At 40.9% G+C, this 26,423-nt stretch overlaps 1 protein-coding gene across 6 annotated transcripts in view; it reads right to left on the bottom strand.

Annotated features, from left to right (window-relative positions):
• Nucleotides 1-26,423, bottom strand: part of SCAPER (S-phase cyclin A associated protein in the ER) — a 147,886-nt gene that overhangs the window by 99,918 nt on the left and 21,545 nt on the right. For 5 of the 6 annotated variants that reach the window (XM_024561821.2, XM_045196660.2, XM_045196662.2 and 2 more), the window contains 12 exons: nucleotides 24,150-24,406; nucleotides 20,366-20,602; nucleotides 17,081-17,251; nucleotides 16,182-16,257; nucleotides 15,872-15,989; nucleotides 15,488-15,599; nucleotides 14,346-14,486; nucleotides 11,667-11,822; nucleotides 10,584-10,726; nucleotides 8,033-8,114; nucleotides 6,547-6,699; nucleotides 5,884-5,991 (listed from right to left, as the gene is read on the bottom strand). In XM_024561821.2, coding sequence (XP_024417589.1) covers nucleotides 5,884-5,991; nucleotides 6,547-6,699; nucleotides 8,033-8,114; nucleotides 10,584-10,726; nucleotides 11,667-11,822; nucleotides 14,346-14,486; nucleotides 15,488-15,599; nucleotides 15,872-15,989; nucleotides 16,182-16,257; nucleotides 17,081-17,251; nucleotides 20,366-20,602; nucleotides 24,150-24,406 — 1,754 coding nt within the window. The remainder of the gene's footprint in view (nucleotides 1-5,883; nucleotides 5,992-6,546; nucleotides 6,700-8,032; nucleotides 8,115-10,583; nucleotides 10,727-11,666; nucleotides 11,823-14,345; nucleotides 14,487-15,487; nucleotides 15,600-15,871; nucleotides 15,990-16,181; nucleotides 16,258-17,080; nucleotides 17,252-20,365; nucleotides 20,603-24,149; nucleotides 24,407-26,423) is intronic. The other variant, XM_024561822.2, reaches the window with a different exon arrangement.

The raw sequence follows: 26,423 nt of genomic DNA, 5'->3' as shown, positions 1-26,423 counted from the left end.
CTCAGCTCAGAGAGGCTTTACCAGGGCTTGGGGGCATCAGCGGCTGTGCATCATTGCTTGAAGGCACCAAAGCAAACACTCCCTTTCAGTCTACGAACTTTTCACTGCTTAGGAAAAGGATGTATGTAAAAATACAAAAACATAGTAAATATGAAACAAATACACACTAAATGTAATACGCACACAAAATAAAAATTTAAATACAAAGTAAAAGGAGAGAGAAGTTATACCACTCTGACACCAGATAAAAGAAACTGCACGCACTATCTCAGTATCAGACAAGGTAGCAAAGAACGTCACTAGGAGAAAGAAGGTTATTTCACAATAATTCATCAAGAGCACATAAAAATCATTAGTGTCTATATACCTAATAACACAACTTTAAATTACATGAAGCTAAACTAATTGAATCACCAAGAGAAATTTTAAAATTCACAATTCAAATCAAAAGATTTCAGTATGCCTCTGAAAAATCGATAGAACAAAACCAGGCAGAAAGCCAGCAGGGACTCAGCGGGCAAGGTGATGAGCAGGCTTGCTTTCCTGACCTCACAAAGGCTCCGCGCAGGGGTGCGTGTGCCCCGCTCATCCCACTGCAGACTCAAAAGCACACGCAGTCTCGTGCGTGGCAGGTGTACTGCAAAGCTCTTTAAAAACAGCAACAAATTTCCAATTTGTGTGAATCTGGACATTGTAATACTGAGTGGAAAAACTGAAGTCCAAAAGGGTACATATAGCATGATATTTTTTTCTAGAACAGAAAACTACTAAACTAAAAGTGTACCCTTTAGGGTTACCCCTAGATGCAAAAGGGGACAGCAGGGAAGGGAGAGGAAGGAGGGGAGGACCTATCAGGCACCACTCCCCAAAACAAGGGTTGCAGGACTACTGCTGTGCAAAAGCAACATCAAAGAGAGAGGCACTGGGCAGAGTTCTGATACCGCAGACGGTAAAAGGCATCAGCAGGCTAAAGTATGTAAGTGGTCACCACCACGATCATCAGCCTATGTGACACATGTCCTAAAATGCAGACATGAATAATTGTAACAGTATAATTAGCAGTCCTTCAATTTTTCAGAAAAAGTTATCATTAATAAGGACAACAAAGTCTTAAGACAGTAAAAATATTTGCATAACAATGAACAAATCTGATCAAATATATTAGATGTACCCAGAGAGAAAACATTACACTTGAAGTTGTATAATGTATTAAGCTATAAAGAAATCAATAAACTTCCCCAAATAGACGCTATCTAGCCAAAATATCTGACCATAATGCAATAAAAGTTGAAATGGAAAACAAAGCAGTCCTCACTTGACGGTGCTTATTTCAAAACTGAGCACCACACAGAGGACTAAGCTGCTCCTGTGCCAGATGCCAGTCAAATGCGGGGTCACCTCACATGCTCAACACTCCACTCACACAGAAACCCTAACAAAAGGCCCTGCCACCCTTCTAACCTATGACCTTAGAGACACCTCTTTGTTTAAAAGGAAATAAAAACTGAAACTGAAAATCCTTCTAAAGCCCATTCATTATTTGAGAACAGAATGAGCCTGTAAGAAGTGTTTAGCAATTCAGTGACGGAAAGTAGGTGCGCACTCGAGTCCGAGACGGGAGACCCCCGCACGCTGCGGAGAGAGTGTCCGAGAGGTAGCTACTGTCGCCAACCCCATCTGTAACCTCAACACAGTCTTAACCGAAATTCTAACGGGATTTTCCCAGCTTAATAAATTAATTGCAAAGCTCATATACAAACTGAAAAGCAGAGAAAGACCCAGGGCAATTCTGAAAAAGAATAAAGAGGAACAAACTCAGCCTATTAGAGATGGAAAGAGAGATAGAAGCAAGAAGACAGCAAACAACACCCACTCAATTCTCGGAAATAACTGTCAAGCTACACGTCTACACCCAGTGAAAATATCTTCCACAAACAAAAGCGCATACAAACAACAACAAAAACCCAGAATTTCCTGCCAGGGCATTCTCTCTAACCTGAGTGGGGGGTATGTCATAGAGAATTGCTTCACTATCGTTGTGCTGGTAGCCTATATACATCTAATGCCCTTGGGTATATACAATGAATCTCATCAGAACATTTAAAAGCAGACACAGATACACCATACAAACACCAGGCTGACGAACCCTAGTTGTGTGGTTGACTCTTCACATGTGTTCGGTGTAACTGTATTATGAGAGCTGTGTAGGAGTCACAGAATAAGGCTGTTACTTGGTCAGAATAAAGAGGAAGAAGAGATTAAAGTAAATTCTATCTTTTCAGGCAAAGAAATTTGGAGATGGAAAGGGAAAATGAGAAAGACAGTGAATTTTCCCGGAAGACAGGTGCGGTCGGTAAGGGAGAGCAAGGCCACGCTGGAGAGGACCGTGTCTGCAGCTGTCCCCGCACGGTGCTGGCTGGGCTCTGCTTGCACGCCACGTTCTGCGGTCAGGAAAGGCTCGGCGGCGCAGCTTTCCCGAAGGCCTCGTTCTCGTGTGCTGCGAACCTGTGGCTGGTGGAAGCCAGATGGCCTTCGAGGGGATGGAACAAAGATTATGTCCAAGACTCAGAGATGTGCAGGCAGGGAAGACTGAGGGGAGGCCTGGAAAGAGCAGATCACGAGCTCACCAGCCACTCTTCAAAGCGGTGGCGCAGACAGCACTTAAGTGAACAGGTGAACCAGGGACACACATTGAAAATCAGAAAAGACGGGGCATTCGTATCAAGACCCAACTTGGCCTCCTGACATGGGGTCGTGTCGGCCATGCTCTTCCACACACCGATGCCACAGTAAGAAGGAGCAAGCGGCTGGGGACCAACAACTGTCTTTCAAAACAGGCTGTGTACTAACTAGAGAAACTTTTTAAATTATTGGATCACACGAAGGCTTAGAAGGATGAAGGAGGCCACGTCAGCTATGGATAGAGAGCCATGCAGTCTCTGCACATCCTGATTACACTGTGAGTGAATGTCCCACCGTAAGAATTCCAGAAGGTGGAAAAAGTACACTCGTGGCAATCAGTCCCATGTGTGTGCACTCTACGCTGAATGCACATGCGTGCTCTCCGACTCTCTCACGCTCTCACACACAGAACCACTAATGCCTCCCATCCCATAAAGAGAAAATGAAGGCAATGGGAGTTTTGGTCTGAAAAAGGTAAGATGTTTTTGGATTATTTCTCTAACTTAAAACTTAACTTACTGATGTATTGGGGGGGAAAATGATTTATTCTAAATGAGTACTAGTTTGTTCATTTCCTTGATTTTCTGTTGAAAAGCAGACAAGATATTTTCTTCACAAGAAAATATCTTATAACAAGAGAGTAAATACTTCTGCTTCTATCCACAGAAGGTAAGCAAGGTAAGGAAAGGAACGAATCAATTAGGAATTGTCCATTATTTCCCAGACTGCCATCAACTCTCAGAGGTGTCTGCTACTTCCTCCACCTCAATGCTCGCCACACTCTGGCCAAGGAGCTCGACTTATTATTTCAGTAAACACAGGGGTGTCTTTATGTTTCTGCTACTTTAAAATTTCACTTTTTCCTTCAATCGCCTAGGTAGCATATTTTTCCAAGTTGTATACTAATTTGGAATTTGTAAAGCCACACTTGCTCGTAAACATCCAATAAATTATGATTAATTTAAGATCCTTCTTGAAAATCCTTTTCATACTTTCCATGAATTAAATGAAAATGAACGATTACTTTCTATATATTTATATACACAGGCTTACATACAGAACTTGTATAATTTGCATGCTTGTAAAGCCAAGGAGTCTCACAGAGAAAATGATGGATTCAAAATTTTTAAAAAATTAACTCTTTGACCTAATTCTTTACATAGGGTTAAATGTACTTCATGCAACTCCCACAAAAATCAGTACCAGCTTCTCCAGATGAATCACACAGCAAACTATCAAAAAAATTAGTATTAATTAAAACAAACTTCATTATTTCTCTATCAATGCACACAAAAACGTTAAATTCCGGAATGCATTTAACTGGCACCCATTTGCTTTGACCTTCAAAAAAAATCACATACTTTCATGATTTGAATTCTAAGATAATAAGAGAGAGAAAATCAAACATCTAACAGCTCTTTGTGTGAAGGCTCAAGAAACATTAAAAATTTCCTGGTTAAATTAAAATAAAAACACAAAACACTAAACCTTTCTTTCGGGGCAACTACTTATTATATTTAACAGCCTTAAAATGTGTCAAAGATCAAGAGTAAGTTATCTGGTATGTCAAATGCATGAGGTCAAAGGTACAGTTTTATTAGGTCAGAGGTGGTATAAATAAAATCTGTGTGTCAGAGAAGAAGGGTCACAGACCTTATGTATATAACATAAAGACATCACAGATGACAAGTAATAACTTTAAGTAGAACAAGTATGTTTCCTATGGATACCTTCACTGATTGAAAATGAAATTGCCATGTGAGAAATAAAACATTGCCTTCCTATATCGTGTAACTCCTGTGCTATACTGCACACATGTGTTTGGGAAGAAGGGGTTATAACCAAAAATTAGTACAGTTACGCATGGCTTCGTGATAGCAATCCCGGTTTCTGAGAAATGCGACAGTGGCTTTCACTGCTGTGCAAACGTCCCAGAGGCACTTATGCGCCTAGAAGCTGCAGCCGACCACACACATGGGCTGTGCGCTGTGGCCTGCTGTTCCCAGGCCCCGGTCTGCACAGCGGGTCACTGCACTGAACGCTGTATCAACTGTAACGCAGGGGCAAGGATTTCTGCATCTAAACATAGAGAAGGTGCAGTAAAGTGGTGCGCCTGTGTGGGGCGCTTGCCACGCGTGGGCTCGCAGGACTGGAAACCGTCTGGGTGAGGCTGAGTGGGGAGTGAATATGAAGTCTAGCGCAGGACTGCACACGACCGAGGACTTTATGAAACACTGTGCGCTTGGGCTACATTACATTTATTTTTAAAATTATCTGTCTTTGATAATTAAACTACCTTGGCTTTCCGTAATTTTTGTACTTTATAAACTTTAAAATTTTAACTCTTTTGTACTAACCCTTAGCTTAAAACACAAACACGTGACCTCAGAGGGTGGCTCAGCTGGTGGGAGCACCATCCCGTGCACCAGAAGGTTGCAGGTTCGACCCCTGGTCGGGGTGCGTATGGGAGGCACCCGATCGATGTTTTCCTCTTTCATATCAGTGTCTCTCCCTCTCTCTCTCAACCAGTAAACATGTCCTTGGGTGAGGATTAAAAGGGGGGTGTTACATATACGCCTGCACCTACGCTCAGCAAGGCCCTCAAAGAACCATGATAACCTTCCCCAGGCTGCCTAAGAGATGCTTGACAAAAATGAACTTTCATCTTTGCGTAGTTTTAGAAGTTTGTTATTACAAATAAAACCACTGAGTTCATAGATTAGTAATGCCGCCCATGTCTCAAAACAGTTGGATAGGAAAGTTTATAAAAGTACTTATACAAATCTAAATTCCATTGAAATAATAATAATTATAAATAGATAAATAATGCATTTCCAAAAATTTCTAAATCATATACTATCATTAAATTAGCACATTATCATATATACTATCCTACAAAATAGCATGCTATTTTATATGAAATTTATATTGGCAACTGTTTGCCAAGAAATGTAGAGAATCACTAATGATTCTTTATATCATTAAAGTATAAAAATGCCATAACCTATTTTATACTGAAATTATATAAAAAGCAGTATTTAATTCTCACTTCTATGTTTCTCGTTAATATGTGCACTAAAATAATAACACATTTGTATACTAGTGTAGTTATTAAGCGTTACAGAGTTGTCGGTAACCACAGACACACACAGGGCGTGGAACCCTCTGTGGGAAGGCGTGGAAGGAAAGAGGAGAGCTCACCACTTCCTCGTCGGACAGCTCCCGCCCTTGGATGCTGCTGCTCTCTCTCACCGCCTGCTGGTGCTTCCTTCCCTTAATGTGGCTGAACAGATACACCTCTGAAGAGATCTGAAAGCACATGACCAAAGCAATGAGATCAACGCGGACTTACAACTCATTTTAAGTGTTTCCCATTCAACCCATTACACTCTACGCAGGCTGACATCACTCTAGTATTTACGTGTTAGGCTTAAAAACGTTTTCTTTAGGATGCAATTCTGAGAATCCTCTAGAGTAGACATGGTCAAAAAAAGGGCATGCTGTTACAGTCCACCTTCACGGGATGTCACTTCCTCCAAGTATCGGGGTTCAAGTTTTGGCACTGAAAACATTCCTTTTCTTTTTTTGGTTCCAACACTGAAAAGTACTGCCTCAGGCTACCACTAAGCCGGTGCACTTCCATTCCAGCGGCAGCTGCGTAGTTCTGCTCCTAAATGCTGATATTACTTTTGTACTACTTACTTTGCATATAAAAAAAACCCCCTAACTAAAACCGGAATTCATGGTACTCAGCAGATGCCTTCATGTGAGCTTTAAAAATCAAGCAGAGCATATTCTTGCAGCCCCGTAAACTGCAGTAGTGACTTATACTGTATCTCCAGCATGCTGGTCAGGACCACCCACCAGGACACTGCACAGCGAACACTGCTTCTTCCTCTCGTAAGGGGTCAGTTTGGGGGCGTAGTCAGTGCTCGCATGGCGCCCACTGCTTAACTCAGCAGCCTTTTCCTTCCTTTGTTCCATCTGCTCCATGTGCCTCCGGACGCTTTCGTCATGCTGCCGGTGAAGCCATAGTGTGAAAATACACAACATTATTCAACTTACACTGATAATTGAAAAAATATTTCTATAAAACAATCAGAGAACACCTTAATTCAACGTTAACTTGAACATGGAGGACAATTTACATAAAGCCCTTAAATCTCTGCTGCACATACAGCCACGTTTCCTACGGTGGCTCCGTGCAGCCGCACCATGGGGCGTTATCGGTGCTTGTGGAAGAGGTTCCACAGTCAAGTAAATGTGGAAAAGAGTAAGCGAAAGCTAAAAGGGCTCTTAAAATGTAACTTCATATAGCCTGTAGCATGTCACTGTGTGTCAGGCCAGACTCAATAAATGTAGCTCGTATTAAGCAACACTTCACCCACTTGTTACACACAGCACGCCTTTAGGAAGCACTTCTGAACAACTGTAGGAAATGCTGACCCACAGGTGAGGACCCAGCGTATCTTCGCAGCAGAAAAGGCCTCCACCCCACCCACTGCGCTTGCAGCTGTCTGGACCTCCAGTGACTTCCCGGAAAACAAAAAGCAAACACGCCAAGGAGCACCACTTCGGACTTCTGGCTCCACACACACACAGTTTCGTACGGCTGCAACAGCGTTCCACCCAGTGACCCATTTTCCTATACATGTGAACCATCTTTTAAGGTTCAGCTCAGGAATTATCCTCTGAAATTACTTCCCCGACACTCTCCATGAAGACCGAGAGCCCCTCTGTACTCCCCAGCACTCTGTGTGAACCTTTATCCGCATGCATGTGATCTGCTTTGCATGGAACATAGCACTGGAGTACGAGTTTCCTGAAACTTGGAATCGTGTCTTACTCATCTCTGTCCCCACGCCCACCACAAGCTCAACAAATATGCACTGTATTCAACTGAAGTGCGTGACAGGGCCCTGGGACCACACCGACAGCAAAGCGCGGTGCGCCACCACGCGGAACCCATGATCTCCGTGAGGAGGCAACATGCGACAGACTGAAGCATTCACACTGCCAGGAACCGCAGCGCTCACGGAGGAGTTTCTAGAAAACACCAGTTCATCATAATCTGCCGAGCTACAAGCGTACAAATCACTGCCCAGTAAAAACAAGAAATGTTAAAGTGTGTTTAATTTTTTCTCTCAATCACTTTATCTTGTTAAAATAAATTTAGTTTTTGGATAGCTGAACGAGCCCATGTGATGGCAGCCGAGTCACATGTCTTGCTCTACAAAGAGCAGGAATGCGCACTGAGTCAAGTTTCCGTACAATCAGTTCAGTGAACAAGACCTCACTCTGACGCCCCACCCACAGCTCTGAAGCGTCACATGAAGATGCGAGTCCCCACCTTGAGCTGGATTTTTTTCTGCAGCTCCTCCACAGCCTCCTGCTGTGCGGCTGTGAGTGCGGCCAGCCGCTCCTCCCTGTCCCTGTGAGAACACAGTGGAGGAACAAACCTCGTGGTTAAAAATTCGATTAGAGTTCATAGGCTTATGTATACTAAAGAGTTATTGTTTTTTAGTATTATTTTTGTAAGTGCCTGTTAAGTCCCAGATGTACTGCTCATTAAGTGTTTGGAAAGCAACCGAGATGACGGGTTATGAACTAGGTTTCTGGACCCAGGCAGGGGTTTAAACGCTAGCTCTAGGACTGTCACTTAAATATGCCAGTAAAACCACAAGAAAAGAACAGAGGAAGCATGAACTCACAAACAGAGAGGAGAGGAAACAATCACAAAGACATTATGAGACACGCAGAGAGGGATGGCCACGCTTCCATCGAAACTCTGAGTGAGGTCACTGCTGGACTGAGCAAAGGCTACAAAACAGCTATTAGAAACATGTTCAGATAATTAAAAGTACACCAAAATAAAGAAAAATATTAAGACAATGATTTAACGAATTGGGAATCTCAGCAGAGAAAGAAAAACATTTTTAAAAAGTGTTCCAGTAGAAGGAATGAGTCATCCTCGGACACATAGCTGACTCTGGGAGGAGCACAGATGAAGCAACGGGTCTGGGGCGTCCTGAGCTGCCAGACAGGAAGGACGTCTCAGAAGCAGCCGAAGTGCGTCTGAGGGCCATGGGCCACGTGAAGGGCTCCCAAGGTCCAAAGGGCGAACAAGCTGAGCAAAAAAGTGAGTGACACAACACTGGTTTACAATCCAGAGGATAAAAAACACATCCCAGGAGCAGAGCACGGGGAGGTCTTCACAGTGACTGACACAGTGAAGAACCCTGACAAACACTATCTTCGCCAGGGATCAAGGGGAACACATCAGTGGCCAGGTCCTGTTGCGAGCAGGGACTTCTGACTTGTCGGGAACACAAACTAACATCTACCCCTGTGGTCCTTCCGTCAGAGACCGTAACCCTGAACTATCCATGAGAAAGCATCCGTCAACTCCTAGCTGGGGAACATTCCCCCAAACACCTGACCGCTCCTCCCTACTCAAGGGCATCAAAACCACAGGAAAGCTGAGACGCTGAGAGCTCAGAGGAACCTCAAGAGAAGTGGCAATTAAAGACTCGGAGAAAGAACAGCCAGACACTCCCCAATCTGATGGAAAACAAGAAAGAGTCAGACAATCACGAAGAGAACCGACCAAGACAAATCACAGTCACACGGAAATGTGAAAGGGCCACGATGGTCCTGATAACAAAGCAAGTGAGTGATAGCAGTAAACAGCGAGAATTACTACAAAGCTTCGATAATTAAAGCAGAGAGTTAAAAAAAAGTGATCCTGGCCCGGAAGACAGAGCCCACAAACAGACCCAGGCATCCATGGAAACTTGGTTTATGTCAGAAAACTTTGTAGATCAGCAAGAAAAAGTTGATTTTTCAATAACACGTGTTAGGGTATTCACATGAAAACACATGCAATTGTACTTCTACTCAAACGACACAATAAAATCAATTCTTAGTAAACACTGTACTATTAAAAAAAATTATGACATTTTAAAGAGTATCTTCTGACTCAGGACAAAAAGGGATTTCATACACAAGCTCAGGAAGCACAAGCACAGCTTGCTCAGTTTTCCTACACCGCAGTCAAGGATTATATTCATCCAAAGACATCATAACAAGAGTGAAAAGCAAGCCACAACCCACCAAATCTATGTGCAATACGTGTATCTGATAAGGAGGTAGTTTCTACTAAGGGTAATTCCTACACATCAATAAAATAGATCCCAATAAACAGGCAAAAACTGGAATAGGCATTACATATTTTTTAAAAAACTGAATAGCTGATAAGTATGCAAAAATTGCTCAGTCTTATCTTTAATCTTGGACAGTAAATTTTCTCATCCACCGAATCTGCCACAATTAAAAGGTCAGGAAAAAATCACGGCAGCAGGATATACACCAAAAGGGACTTAGGTTTCGCCAATGAAACGCTTTTTCCTGGCCCTTTGCATCTTAAACAAGTGACTGTAAAATGTAGGGATGGCTAACGGTCATCTATCATAATGAGAGTGACAACATGCTGACCAGGCTGTTTCCGCTGAAAGACCGCGGCGGAGCCTCTGTGGCCTGGCGTTTGATGCCTGACCACCTCGAAGCCCAGTCCCTCAAGCCTCCCATCACTTATACTCCCAGTATGTTCCTAAAACTTCACTTTGCTTAATGAAGCAAGCCAGAATCAGACTCTATTTCCTGCAACCAAAAAAACACCTGGAAATATCAAGTCTCCTTCTAACAGAAATGTTCAAAAGGTTTTCATTTTAATATGATGTCATAATGCCTGTAAATTGAAATTACTACAACATTTCTGTATCGGGACTATTTCTAAAAAAAATCTGCATGACAGCAAATGGCTTTATTTTACAACTTGATGTGAATACCCACCCACTGCAAAACGTTCGTCAGGGTCAAAATCTCGGTAGCACGTGAGGTACCTGGCTCTTTCCCTGGCTGCATCCTCACGGGCTTTTTCCTTTTCTTGCCTCTGTTGTTCGATCCGCGCTTCTTGCTCCTTCCTCTTCATTAGCAATTCCTCTACGCGGGCCTGCCGTTCTGCCTCTAGTGCTCGCTTTCTTTCCTAACGCACAAGTGTTTGACAAGATGTCAGACTCACGTGTGAAATGACAGTGATGAAAGGGACACAGCTGTGACATACATGGACAATCGAACATCGATGATGTCTGGTTTTCATGTCACTGCCCAGTGTCACACATAATGATCAGAATAAATGCTATTTTCAGCAGATCCTATGTTACTCATATTCTCTGAGAACCTAATCATATTTCCTGGTCAGTCACTTCGAAAGCCTCATGTTTAGAAATGGTTTTAGAAACACCTGAACATCGCGAACAAAGCACAGCTGACAGGTTTCGCATCTGGGGCAAGCTTCCAGAAAGGAGTTATGAAGGCAAGCCCTTGGCACAGAGACGGAGGGGCCGGAAGGCCGCATGTTTCAGCGAGGGGGCACCAGCTCAGGCTCCCCAATTGTGTTTCCAGACCCCACTGTCCACCAGCTGGGGGACTCTGGTCTAGTCACATTATATCTGTGCCTCTGTTTTCTGAAAAACCAGTTAACAATCACACTCATCATCATCATCATCATCATCATCACATCATCATCATCATCAAGGTGGAAAACACTCCATCGAAACAGGGGAAGCTCAGTGTGGACTCCTGTGCCCTCCGCGTGCTTTAGCCTGCTGGAGTACTTTTGCTGGCTCCCGCCACATTACCGGCTATACTGACGTGTTTCAGTTTGCCCCACCTCTCTCGCCTCCTATTTACCAGTAACAGAACATGCACCATAAATCTATGTAACTACAGATAAAGATAACCCTATGGCAAAAGAATTAGAAAGGTATCTCCTAACTCTTAAGCCTTCTGAAACCTCTGGGACACCCCGCCCCACAACGCCCCAGGTCTTTTGTTTCACAGTCAGGAATGTGTTCACAGCGCCCTCCCTCGTGTGCCCAGGATGTGGCAGGTGCTCGGGGAGTGCTTGCCAAATGAAAATCTACCTGAACGGCTTCGTCACGTGCTTGCTTTTCCTCCTGCCGTCGCTGACGCTCTTCCTGCAACTCGTTAAGCCTCTGCTCGTATTCCTTCAGTTTCGATAAGACATCGTGGCGTTTATTCTGGGCTTCCAGGGTATTTATGAAGGCGATTTCATTTACCTTCAACAGAAACAGAGAAAGTGCATTTCAAATCAAGTTAATTCTCGGGTGTATCACAAAAATAAACTTAACAGTCTTTGTATGATAACATAAACAGATGGTGAGGCATAAAACAAAAACGCACTGACGTATGAGTCTTTTCTTTCGTATTTCCCTCAAAAAACGGGTAACAATCCACTGTATATAACAAACCCACGGGCCTTGGTAACAGCTGATTAAGAAAGTCTGCCATAGAAAATACTTTTAAGTCAAGAAACAAATTAAGGGGCATACAGACCATCCTACAAAGTTCTACTTAATATCACAGTAACCTGCAGCCACACAAATTACATTAAGGATTGGGTACATACGCATTATTCGAATGAGTTTGGACAAACCTTAAATAACAAATTATTTTCTTCCCCACATATTCTGACTGAGTGACAATCAGGTACAAGATACTGAGCCATAGACACTGCATCCTCAACTTCACGTATGCTAATTCTCAAGAGCCACGCTTTGCTAGAGAGAAGTTTATATGGGTAACGTGTAGCTTATGACGCAGGTGAAAAAAGTCAGCTGGAGTTAACGTTTGCATTCTCTAAAGCCACAAGAATGCTGTGAAGTGGTGGAGGGAAACCAGGAAGGAAAGCCTGGGCCCGCTCTGTGATAGGAGCAGGAACCTGTGCTGGGCACACTCGGCTACCGCCATGTAGGCGGCTCGGACCCTCAGATGCAGACCCACCCGACACGGCCAGCAGCCTCATAGCTGCGGGACTAAGGCAACTGAATATGTATCGGAAAGTACTTTGAACAACTGGTGATCCATATGAAAAAAAGTGAATCTTAGCCCTAACTCACACCAGATACAAAAAAAAACTCAAAACACAACACAGACCTCCCTCACTGTAAAATTAAAAATTTCTACAAAAAATTTTCTACCAAGTATGGAAGAAAAAAGTCAATATATTAAACTTCATCAACTTTGAAAACTTAAAAATGCATTGTTAGGAAAATAAAAAGGCAATCCACAGACTGAGAGAAAACACTCGCAAAACACAGATCTAATTATCTGACATCTGATATCCTCTAAGAAATGCTGCCATTCACAACAACGAGCATGGACCTGGAAGGCACTGTGCTGTGTGCACAAAGCCACACAGAGGGAGAGAAACACTGCACGGCACCGCTTCTACTTGGAACCAAAAAACCCCCAAACTCATGGAAACGAAGCGTAAAAAGGCTGCTGCCAGGGGCTGGGGGGAAAGGCACGCGGAGAGGTCACGAGAGGGCGCAGACTTTCAGTGACACGTCGCCAAGTATGCAGCAGCGTGAGGACACTGTTGTGCCAGTGCAATGTGCTCTCACACACGCACACATGCGCGCGCACACACGTACACACACGCGCGCACGGGTAAAGGGATGGACAGCCTGTGACCACGCATAGCACACCACATCACCGTGCTGTACTCTTTAAGTATCTTAATACTTTATTTGCCAATTATACTTCCGTACGGTTGACAAAAAGAAGACAATAGTAATAAACCAATCTCACATCGAACAAGATGTATGAACAAATATTTCACCAAATAAGATATGCACATAAGAAGTAAGTACATGAAAACATGTTCACAGCTGAAAATGTAGACCACATGAGATACCACACACACATACACTACCAAGAATGGCTAAAATTACAATGTGTGACCACGTCAAGTGTTGGTGAGAACGTGGCTAACTGCAACTCACATCCACTGCCGGCCACGCCAGCCGAAGATATCACAGTATAACCACTTTGCAAAACTTTTTCTTTAAAAGTTAAAGATGAACCTATCATAAGACCCTCCCAATCCACTGTCAGGTATTTACTCGAGAATATAAAGGCACACATCTGCACAAAGATTAGAACGTGAATGTTCATTGCGAAAACTGGAAAGAAAACAAACGTCCATCAACAGGTGACTGAAGTAATAAATGATGCTGTTTCTGGTCGGCGGTACCGAGTTCTCAGCAACAAAAAGTAACCGATATACCATCAGCAGGGATGAAATCAAAATAACTATGCTGAGTGAAAGATGCCAGAGGAAAGAGCACATACTGTACGATCCCATTCACATAAAATGCTAGAAAATGTTAACATCTATAGGACAAAAAGCAGATCAGGAACAGCAGTAACGGTTGGAGGAAGGAAGGAGGGAATTGCAAGGCAGCACAGAGAAACTTTTGAGAGTGAGGGAATTGTTTAAAATCTTCATGGTACTGATAGTTGCAGGAATATATACACGTCAAAACTCATCAATCTGAAGCTTCACATATGTGCTATCTACTGTAGATCACTTATACCTCAATATGCCATAAAATACACACAAGCATCGCAGGATTACTGCAAAGGTAGGATGCTGCACCTTACGCTGCACATGAGCCCGGAAAGTGCTGTTCCTGTGGCACAGAATAAACTTCAGATAAACATTCACTTCTCATGCAACAATCGGAAAGGGACTTGGGTAACTAATTCAATGTTCAAAGCACCTAAGATACACCTACCTTAGCTTCCTCCTCTTGGGCTTTTTTGACAATTGCTTGTAACTGCACCTCTCGTTTAAATTCAGCATGAAGCAATTTCTCTTCCATCATCCTACGTCGTTGGTCTAGTAATTCTTCCTTCCACTTCCGGACATCCTTTTCCTGCGTACAGTGAATTACGGCATCGTTACTCTCGGTGCACACGGGCATTTCATAGCAGTGCACACTGATAAACAGCGCAGGACCGATCAAGTCCCAGGGCTGGGGCAGCGATACAGGAGCGTGACCAATGATTTAGAACAGACTGCAGAGACAGACTGCCTGAGTTCATGGCAGAACCTGGTCACTTGCTAGCTCAGAAAAATAAAACTTTTAAAGCCTGTATCTCACTGTCCTTATCTAGATCGACAGAGTAGCAGTAGCACCTAACTTGCTGGCTTGTCTTGCAGGCTGAGTCACTGAATGCGCAGCACTTCGAACACCGCAGCAGATGTGGGTCAACCGCAGTACTGCTGGCATTGTCACACTGCGCTACGAGGACACGCAAAATGGAAACTGTGTGTGTGTGTTAGTCCTGCAGCCCCAGAGCCTTCAGTACCCCACTGAGTAACTTTATCCGGAGGTTAGAAAATGGTGACAAGTCTAAAAATTGCATGTATTTGCATAAGAAACATTCATTGAAGGAAAGAGGATTTTGCCTACAGAAGAACAAAGGGTAGATATCATAGTTGCCCTTAGTTCCTTCAAACAATATCACACAGAAGTGAAAGACAAGTTGTATGCTTCAAGGCATCAGATTCAGCACCAATGAGAATAGATTACAGGAAATCAGATGTTGACTCAACATAAGTAGGAAAGAGACTTAACATTTCGGTTGAATGTTAGCTGCATAATTAGGTGTTTTAACCACCCAAGTATGGCGAGGGGGCAGCATGGATTAGAAGCTACAGGACCAGAGCCTCAGGGCCCCAGCTGAGGCTGCAAGGCTGGGAACCGTATCACTGAGCGAAGGTGAGGGCACCTTGCTTCCGAGGGGAGGTCACGAAAGGCAGGGACGCTTCCAGGTGGGACCCCATGTGCTCTGTAGTTTTCTCAGCTTCGTTGAGACCAGAGGAGAATTTCGATTTCAAGCCATCATAATTTCCCAAATATTAGAAACTCACCCTTTCTAACAATTTCTGCAGCTTTAGTGTTTTCTCTTCGCGTAACTTTTCCCTTAGCTGCTGTGCTTTCATCTGTTTTTCTTCGTGTTTCTTCTTAGATTCTGCAATTGTTCTATTAATACAAGTAAATAAACAGGCCGCAGTATGTTTACATGATAAAACCAAAAGTAATTTACTTAGTCCTCAGAGTTCTAAAAATAAATATAAAAAGTACACAAAACTAATTTTGGTCTAACATTTTAGGAAAACATTGTCACTTTCCAATGGATTTGAACTGTCCTGAGTAATGTGCCTTAAAATGCTGTGTAGCAACTCTGTTTAACAGTGCAGAGTGGCTAGTTCCCCTCCCGTGGAATATTTCAAATTAATTTTTGGAGGCCAGACCTTTTGCGAGATGGGGAGGAAAGTTTTTCGTGCATGTGAATGCCATGTCCTGGTGGTCTAGCGGGCTCCTCCTCTACAATGTCCCCCCAGGATGTATTTTGGCGCCAAGATTCACGAGCTGTTTGTTAAAAAGAAAACCACAGTTACTATTCAACCACACAGTTCTATAAAACCATTGAGAACAGACTTTCAAAAGGCAACAGCATTCCCACTGTAAATCATTTACTTTACATAGAAATTCATATGATAAGATCACCGATTTTACATCCCTTCACCTGTACACACACACACACACACACACACACAGTACCTTCGTAATCTGCAAGGACATCATTCCAGTCCATAGACATACCACAGAAAAATACACTTCCATTGCCCATGCTGGCCTAAAATGTAATAAGGAAAATTCAACACAAATATTGGAACACAATTATAACCTTAAAAAATCAATTATATGTCAAATTTTCCTCTCTGTTGCTAATATATTTTATTTAACAAATAGTTGAAAACTAGAATAAAACTACACACTTCTTGTGGTCGCAATAATCACCAAGTTAAAACAACCACAGTGTAAACATTCTAAGAGAAAGACAAACCTGCCTGCCATCTGACAGCAGAGACAAAGCGTGTAACAGTTGAAGACCCCTACTGGCCTCCACTACGCTAGCGCCCCCCGGTGCCCTGCACTGCAGGGACTCTGGCAGCTGAGCGCGCATCCGAGGGGCTCAAGGTAATCTGCTAGGTATTAAATTTAATAGAAAAATATCTGAAACATTTACAGGTACTTTCCTTCTTCAAGAAATCCCTCTCGTCAACACTCAGCGTTAGCAAGGCAGAGTATCATTTGCTTTTTATTAGAATAGAAGGAGTAAAATACCTTAGGCTCCTCTTGATCTCTACAATTACAGTCTGAGGAATGTTGAGTTGTTACTTTGGGAGATTCAATTTCTGGATTTGTAAATGGAAAGTAACTTCTAACTCGTCAATTACATTATATTAAAAACTCTTAGTAATGGTAAAGTGTTAAAATAGGATTTGCTATTATTTACTTCATGTCTTAATCACACAGAATGATAATATTGTTATTGAATATATTTTTTTAAAGTAATTTTAAAGAGGACTAGATGAACTCCCGGTCCTTCTTGCCCTGAGAATTTTATTTCTGAATATACCTTTTGAACAATCAAATCAAAAATTCTAAAGGCTCACAGAAAAATCACTGTCGTTGTCAGTTTCGATATTAATATCATTGTTTTCTTCAGCTTCAATCTCTCTGGTCAACTGTTCCTCCTCAGCGATGGCACTGGCGATGGCTTCTTCATTGGCCTTTTCCAGACGATCTGCGAGTTCTTCCTTTTTAGCGAGAACTTCTGCCATGGACTAGAAAGTTAAGAACAAACAGAATAAAGAATCATCACTTGATTAGAAAGTTAAGTAATCATTTCATTCCTTATATTCTACTCATATACTTAATAGTATACATAAAACCTCATTGTTCTAGAATTATAAACCTGGGGTCCAGCACAGGCTCAACCACTCGCTAGCTGTGTGACTTGGAGGGTTCTAAAAACCAAGAGCCTGTTCTGTATTCCGTAAAATGGTACAATAATCCACAGCTTACCTTTCTTACTGAACTGCTACGTATGAGAAACTGTGGAGTTACATAAACCACAAGTATTATTATTGACAGTGTGAATTTGATTTCCATGCAAAAATTCAAAAGTTGTGGGTCAAATGTCTTAAAAAACATTGTACTTTAAGCAAGGGTGTCAAACTCATTTTCACCGGGGGCCACATCAGCCTCAAGGTGGCCTTTAAAGGGCCGAATGTAATTTTAGGACTGTATACATGTAACTACTCCGTTACATTTAAGTGATACAGTTAAGTGAGAGCTCAGCACTGCTGCAGGGTAGAAGCAGGGTGCCGGGCCGGATAAAACAAGGTGGAGGGCCGGACTCAGCGAGAGGGCCTGTGTTTGCCACCTGTGCTTTAAAGGGAACATAGAATTTATGCTGTAATGATGATGATGATACCTAACTTACATACAAGCACTGTTAAGTATTATAAGTAGTATAAATTATAAGCATTAATTAATAAATCCCCATGGTAAGCTACATATGTACAAAAATGTAGTTCCATAGTTATATTCAGAGGTTTCCATACCCCTTTCTCAACTGATAGGCCAAGTACCAAAACTGGGCCCGGATACAGAAGACCTGGACACTGTATTATCAACAATATTGACCTCGCTGCTTTTCCAAGAGAAATGAAAATGTATTCAAAACAAAGACAAATGTTCATGGGGCCTTTATTTGTAACACAAAGACTGGAAAAAACTGTAACGTGTCATCAACTGAATGGATAAACATACTGTGTCACAGGCATATAACAGAACATGCTTAAAGACAATAAAAAGAATGAACTTGCCCTGGCAGGTGTGGCTCAGTGGACTGAGCGCTGGCCTGTGAACCAAAGGGTTACCAGTTCAATTCCCAGTCAGGGCACATGCCTGGATTGTGGGCCATGTCCCCAGTAGGGGGCGTGTGAGAGGCACCCACACATTGATGTTTCTCTCCCTCTCTTTCTCCCTCCCTTCCCCCCACTCTAAAAATAAATAATAAAATCTTTTTAAAAATTCCAAATATTAAAGTTGAATATTTTCACATGTGAGCCCATTTCCTCAATTGTATCCTCCTCAAACTACCTTTCCGTTTAGTCGCTGAAGACCTGAAAAGATTTTATCATAATAGTAGAGCTTAAAGATGAAGTGATGATTCAATTACCCACATGTAAGTTTCACTACTTCCACACTGTGGAATTCAAATAAATATCTGCATAGGGCACTTTTTAAATTTCCAAATATTCAGTAAAATTTGAAATTTTAGTAAATCTGAAAAGACAGATCCATGGTGGTAGGTTTCCTATCAGCAGATTTTTACAACGTTGGCAGAAGATGACCTTAGGCAGAAAGGTTCTTACAGTCGTGTTTGGCTGAAGTTGCTGTTAAGTGAGAGCAGACACTTCCCCACACTCTCACCAGCTGTGAGGCTGTACTGAGAAGGAGAGGAGGTCTCCTGTCACCCCTGCAACCCCCCTGAGGCCCCGACAACGACGTGCGCATCCAGGGCAACCCACGGAAGCGTCTCTGCCAAGACAAAAACTTGTCTAAATCTTCAAAAGAAAAAAATTCCTCTGAGACCTGTAAGAATATATTAATAGTCATATTTAAAGCAGAACTTATTTTCTTTCAAGTATGTATATTTGACCCTCAAAATAACAGTTTTTAGTATTCTACCACAAGTCTCTTTAATACGTGATTAAAAAAATGAGAACAACTTTTAACTATTTTATGCTTATGTAAGTATGGCATCTGTTTCCACTTTTGCAATTTGGTTCTTACAGAATCAATTTGCTATGTAAGTAATTCAATATATCTAGATATGAAAAAATGTATAAATAGGGCCAATTTCTACCCCATACACTAAACCCACTACTTACAGCATGATGTTGTTTGACCTTTAAAACATTCACACTGAAAGACCCAAGTTAAAATAAACAAATTGTTCTTTATTACTTATTAAAGGAATCTAAGTATTTGTTTTTCTTATTACTATAAACCTTACTTCTCCCTGAAACAACCCACACCGTTCCATCTCTGCCGAGTGCTACTCTCCATAAGAAGCATAATCTGGCCCATGACCATCCGCTGGCAGCATCGTCCAGCACGGTGAGGCACTGGGTCCTGGAGGAAATTACAATACATGCCGGCCATTCAGAAAAGAAAATCTGAATAGTTTTTCTCAACAACTTTTTACATGTGCCTACTCCCCTCTGAAAGTTGCTTTTTAAATAAAGCTAGCATGACCTATTCTGGATTATCCAGGTCAAGTATCTTAATACTAAAGTGGGAAATAGGAAGACGTGAGCAGAAATAAGCAGTCATCAAAAAACATAAACCTACACATAATCACAAATCGATGCAATTTCAAAGATTCCACAGTGGGGATGGCACACAAATTCCATCTTAAACACCAAGTCCAAGCAACTCTTTGAAGTAATGTGTGAAGAGAATTTTAACACTAGGCCCAATGGACACCATTTCCCATCTATCGAAGGGCTCCGAGTGCCGGGAAGACTTGCTGTTGAATCAGCTTCTTAACACCAGACTTAAGCACCCGTGATCAAATCACACACAAACTGAATGATTTTGAGCAAGTTATGTAACTTTCACAGTCTCATTTTCTTCCTCTACAAAACAAGAAGGATCTAAGCCATATCAAAATGTTGGTAACTTAAAAAAAAAAAAAATGTTGGTAAGAATAAAACGTTAAAAGGAATACATAGAATGCTTTGTAAAAAAGTGTTTTGTAAAAAAAAGCGCTTTGTAAAGTGTAAAGTAACACATAATACAATTTATCATTACTGGAGTTTATGCCTCAATAATAGATTATGGCTTTAGTTTATTTACTCAGAATTCTGATAAGTTGTTCTTACCAAGGTAGCAGCACTCACATTTGAAATGTCTGAAGAGTCCATTTCACTTTCCATCCTTGCTTTCTCTGCTTCAAATCTGTCTTCATCTGTGTGCAAAGGAGGTGCGTCCTCTTGCTGAGTAACTGGAACACACTCTGTATCCACCTGAACAGCGGGAATTTCAGAAGTTCGCACAGGATTGTCTGGTAAGACACTACTGCCGGAGTTCTTGCCATCATCCAATGTACTCACTGTGAACTAACAAAACACATTTACAGAATGAATCAGACATTTAAAAAGAAATACTGACCACTCCCCTTTAGAAAACCTGAGTCTGCTTATCAACTGTGAAGCAGGAGCTGACTGGCTGGCAGAAAACTCACCCATCCTTTTTGTATGTGTCAAGTATAAAGAAAGAAACCATTCAGCAAGCAGCCGCAGATTTTATTTGCACACCTACTATGCATAGGGCACTCACTGTCTGAGTGCTTTAAAAAACTAAGCACCATCACCCTGGCTTGATGGCTCAGTTGGTTGGAGCATCATCCCATACACCAAAGAGCTGCAGGTTCGATTCCCAGTCAGGGCACACACCTAGGCTGAGGGTTCAATCCCTGGCCAGGGTGCATAAGGGAGACAACCAGTTGATGTTTCTCTTTTCCTCTCTCTCTTAAAAAAAAAATCAATAAACATATCCTTGGGTGAGGGTTTAAAAAAAATTAAGCAACAGGTACTGTAATTATATTTTACTTTAGCAGCCTCTTCTTGATGAGTACTTTAAGATATACCTCACAAAAAAACCTAGTCACAAGTATAATACATATTCAAATAACTAAAGGTATTTACATGGTTTTTGTGAAGACTGTGTATTATCAAATAAAGGCACTTTTCATCAAATATGTAGTTTGAGGGCATTTTACACAAAAATATAAAGGATGTTCTTTTTAGTTAACATTAAAACAACCTCTGAGTATCTTTCATGAAGACCCAACATAGTACATAATACCAATTTTCAGATTTAAAGAGAAATACACCATAAAATAGTTTACTATTTGTGAGTAGACTCATTACACAATTCATATTTAGATTTTGACATCTTCCCTTTCGCCTTTAAGAGTATTTAACACATAACCAACAGCTATGTGAAAACGACCTAAAACAAATACACGTCCATTTGTACAGAGCTGTCCAGTGACCAGAAATGAGCCTTTCTTTTCACCTGCAGAGTACAGAAAGAAGGTTGCTGTGTTTTCCAATGATACGCAGACTAATGAGCTCCACGTAGGAGTCAACTCTAAAATTCTGAATTTGAAACTCACATCACTACTTAAATAAACATTAGATAAATATTGAGTGCAGTGGCCATAAAACCCCTCCGTTTGATTATTTATTTATATAAATATTAAACTTGGCCAAGTCTTATAAACTACTTTAAAAATTCTATTGGTCAGAGCTTAAAGGGTCCCGAAGTGTTGATTTTAGCGTGAGCATTATTGAAATTGCATTGCGGTGTTTATGCGGCTATCAACATTATCTATACATCAGTCGCCATGGTTTATAATCTTCTTGGCAATATTTATATAAGCATTACTGATGTTTATAATACAGTCAACTCTGTTTATTAAAAAAATCAATATCATTTATATAACAAAATCAAAGCCCAACTATAAAGTAATGTTGAAAAAATATATAAATATGCTAATTCCATTTTTAGAATGACAGTGGGGAAAACAAATATTATCATTAGCTTGGCCACCATCAGCAGTGAACTTTCATACTGAAATATTTTTAAAATAGCTTAATTACTCAAAAGTTTTATGTATGGATTATTCCTGAAATTCCAAAATCATGGAAGATTTTTCTTATACTAAACCAACAAAAGTTTTATATTATTAATATTTACAGCTAAAACACACACCAGCAAAAATGCTAGATGTTTGTTAAGTGATATAAAAAGAATTTTCTTAATTAACTTAACCTATATTAAAAAGTTTCCTAAAGTTACAGTCAACAATACTACTGATTCTTCCCTTTGTCTCTAGGGCTCTGCTCCATATCGTGGGAAATTAAAAGACAACATAAAACACTGCCTACAAGGAGTTTCTGCTCTCAGTGGGCGTCAAACATAGGACATCAGAGTTACAGAACATCACGAACGATGTAGGATTGAGAAACAGTATCATCATGAAGAAGGAAAACATGTGGCCCAGTTGGTTAGACCGTCGTCCTGATACACCAAGATTGCAGGTTCGATTCCTGGTCAGGGCACTTACAAAAATCAACCAATGAAAGCACAGATAAATGGAACAACAAATCACTGTTTCTCCCTCTCTCTTTCTCCCTTCTTCTCTCTCTGAAATCAATTTTTAAAATCTTTTAAAAATAATAAAATTACAAAAAAAAAGAGAAAAGCACTGAAGTTGAGTACAGTTTCCAATAAAAGTAAATGTCCCAAAGGTAAAAGAATTTTTTAAAAGCAGAAGCTATTCCAGACTGAGAAATATCACAACTATTTTACAACTTGTTTACTTAGCCCGTGTGTCAGATCAAAGAATAACTTATGTTTCATTAGTCGTTTTACATAAAATTATACTTATTGAGCATAAATCTTTATGCAAACAAATATCTAAAAAATGCATTCCTGGTGGAGGTGGAAGAGGGTATGGGGGATACATGGTAATGTAAAAAATACAAAAAAATATAATGTTAAAAATAAATAAGAAATACATTCCTTCATCAAAAAAGTACAAAATTCAAATGGACTAACATGAAATGCTAGAAATATTAATTTTAAAGAATTATATGAAATATTAGCAAAGTACGCTACATCTGAACTGCAGGAAGTAGAAGTAGAGCAGGTTGAAAATAAGCCTTACTTTCCTCAGCACTTTAAGTAACAGTCCAAACGAAGCTGGAGGACACTGCCAAAACCCAGGCATCTAAGCCAACAATGGACTTGGCCACACTGGATAACAAGAGCCTCCAGAAGCGATGCTCAGGACAACCCCTGAAGCTGGGCGATGTGGCGTGCAGCACAGGGACATGATCAGAAACACCGCAGTGACCGCGCGTGGCGCCAAGGGGCGCTAGACTCAGTGGGGGCACTTCGTAAGGTACACAAATGTCTAATCACTATGCTGTACGCCTGAAATTCACATAATATTATACATCTACTGTAATTGGTAAATTTTTAAAATTTTTAAAACTGCATGAGCTAAATTGAATAATGAGCAAACAAACTAAAGGACATTCTACAAAAAAACCTGCAATGTGGTCTTCAAAATATTAATGTCATAAACAAAAAGACAGACCAATATTACAGAAACAAAGCCAAACACAACGTGCGTTCTAGATTGCATCCTGGATCGGGGGAAATTCTATGAAGAAATTATTGGGAGAGCTGGAAAATTTTCAATATTTACTATAAGGTAATACTATCGTATCACTGTCAAATTCCCTCAATTTCATAATTATAATGTAGTTCTATAAAAGTTTTCCTTTTCTTCAGAGACACGTGCTGTAGTATTAGGAGGTGAGTGGCTATGATACTCGCACATTATTCTCACACGTGTAGCACACAGTACGTTTGTGCGACATGTAAATAGAGAGAAAACATGTGGCAAAATGTGAACCTATGAATCTAGCTAAAAGGTATAGGAAGGCTCATTGTTCTAGTCTAGCCACTTTTCTGTAGATGTGAAATTTTGCACAAGAAACAGTTAAAAATGAAGGAGAAAAACAAGACACTCCGGCATACACATATCCCTTATGAACGCTCAGCACAAGGGTTTTCAGAAGGGACTACCTGGGTTCTTTCAGCAAGCGGGTGCTCACAAGCGTGTGAGGGGTCTTTGGGCCGAGATTCTGTAGCTTGATGCGGTCCGCCCCCGGCCAGTCTGCCTCTGTGTGTGCTGGCCTCCGGTGAAAGCCCTGTGTTTTCTTTATCGCTGTCGTCCTTTGACCTCGATGCTGGCGCTGAGACCTTGGGCACAGCTGCTGCTGACCTTGAACGAACAGGCCTTCCCCTCTGCACAGTCTCCCACCCTTCAGCATCTCTCCGTTCTGTGCCATTGAGGGAAAAAAATAATACAGAATTCTTTAGATGATAAAATTTTTGAAAACCTATAAAAATATTTTCAATATAATTCCCATTAAATATAACATTTTAAAAAATTATCCCTATTTTACAAACAACAAAACTGAGATTTAGATTAAGACTGACTTAAGGCCACATGGTCAGAAAGTGAGAATAAATGTTCAGACAGTGTATAGTGTACAGTATGTGCCCGCATTCTCTAAGGGCTTTACACACATAATAACACTTTTAACCTTCACTGACGCCCTATGCGTAGTATCATCCCCATTTTATTAATCAGGAAACTGAGACAAAGAGAGTTTCAGGCCGTGACTGGTGTGGCTCAGTGCATTGAGCACAGGCCTGTGAACCAAAGGGTAGCCGGTTCGATTCCCAGTCAGGGCAAATGCCTGGGTTGCAGGCCAAGTCCCCAGTAGGGGGCGTGCAAGAGGCAACCACACATTGATGTTTCTCTCCCTCTCTTCCCCTCTCAAAAATAAATAAATAAAATCTTAAAAAAATAAAACTCTGCTATATTAAATTATCTACTTTAAAATTTAAAAAACCCCTGCAGAACAAAGTGGGGGAAGAAAGAATGGGCATTTTGACTTACTTCCCCTCACGTCAGTGCCAGCAGCAGGGAAGGAAGACCCACCCTGCCCTGCATGGGGCGGGGCGGCAGAGCTCCTTTCAGTTGCCTCTCCGAGCTCCAGTGGAGCCCAGAGGAGAGTTGACCTTACGCCACCAGGAGGTGCCTCAGATTTCCTGGAAAAGTGTCTCATGGACCTGTCCTCAGAGCCCCAGAGGGGGAAGGGAGGGAGTGTAGGACTAAAAAGTATTTGAAGAAAGAATGGCTGAAAACTTCCCAAACTTACTGAACGACATAAAACTAAGAAATAAATGCTAGGAAACCCATGCTAAGTCACATAAAATTTGTAGGAAACACAAAAGGATTATCTTTTCAACCTACGGCTAGACGACGTGTTCTTACAGCTGACACCAAAAGCATGACCCCCACGACCTCACTGACCTCCTCAAAATTAAAAGGTTTCATCTGCAAACAACTTTGTGAAGAGAATGAAAAAGCAAACGACAAACTGGTAGAAAATATCCCACAAAGGACTAACGTCTAGAATACAGAGAAAACACTCAAAAGTCAACAGCATTATTACAAACTATCCAAGTAGCAAATGGGTAAAAGACACAAGCAAACATTTCACTGAAGAGTACACATAAATGGCAAATAAGCACATTAGAGAAATTCAGCATCATTAGCCACCAGAAAAATGGAAATTACAACAATGAGAGACGATGGTCAGAATGACTGAAATAAACTACAGTGGTAACACTACACGCTAACACAGGACGGGGAAACTGAATTTTGGGGGCGTGTATCACATGATTCACTAAAAGGAAGGAATTTTATTTCAAGGAAAAATATTTATTGAATGCTCATTATTCATTATCCTATTTTTGAAACTGTAACTATATTACATTTTGTACATTACATTTTGAAATAAAGATTACATAGAACCTGTACTATTTTACTTCAAACATTTGGACTTTGAAATCTCTAAAGGGAAAATATGTTTAAAATTGTTTTGAGTTTTTTAAAATTTTTATTCTGAGGAGTTTCAAATACACAGTGTAGAGACACTGGTATTATGAACACCATGGTCCGCTCGTCCAGCTTCCATAGTCGTTAACATTCTTCTACTCTAATTTCTTTCATCTCCCCTTCCCTATTGTTTTTATTGAAATATTTTAAAGCAAATCATAAGCATCATATCATTTCTCCTGTAAATATTTAACATATGTCTTTAATGGAAATTTTTTTTTAAATATAACAATATCACTGTGATAACAAATAAAGTTAATACATTAAATTATATGCTATCTTGTCCGTGTTCCACTTTCATCCATTTTTAACTTTAAAAAATTTCAGAATTGTATGGTTATCTTTTTGTTATTGCTTTCTAATATTATTGCTAATATTATTTCTAA

This window comes from Desmodus rotundus, chromosome 10, assembly GCF_022682495.2.
Source record: "Desmodus rotundus isolate HL8 chromosome 10, HLdesRot8A.1, whole genome shotgun sequence".
Taxonomy (NCBI): domain Eukaryota; kingdom Metazoa; phylum Chordata; class Mammalia; order Chiroptera; family Phyllostomidae; genus Desmodus; species Desmodus rotundus.
This window is presented reverse-complemented; position numbering and strand designations above follow the sequence as displayed.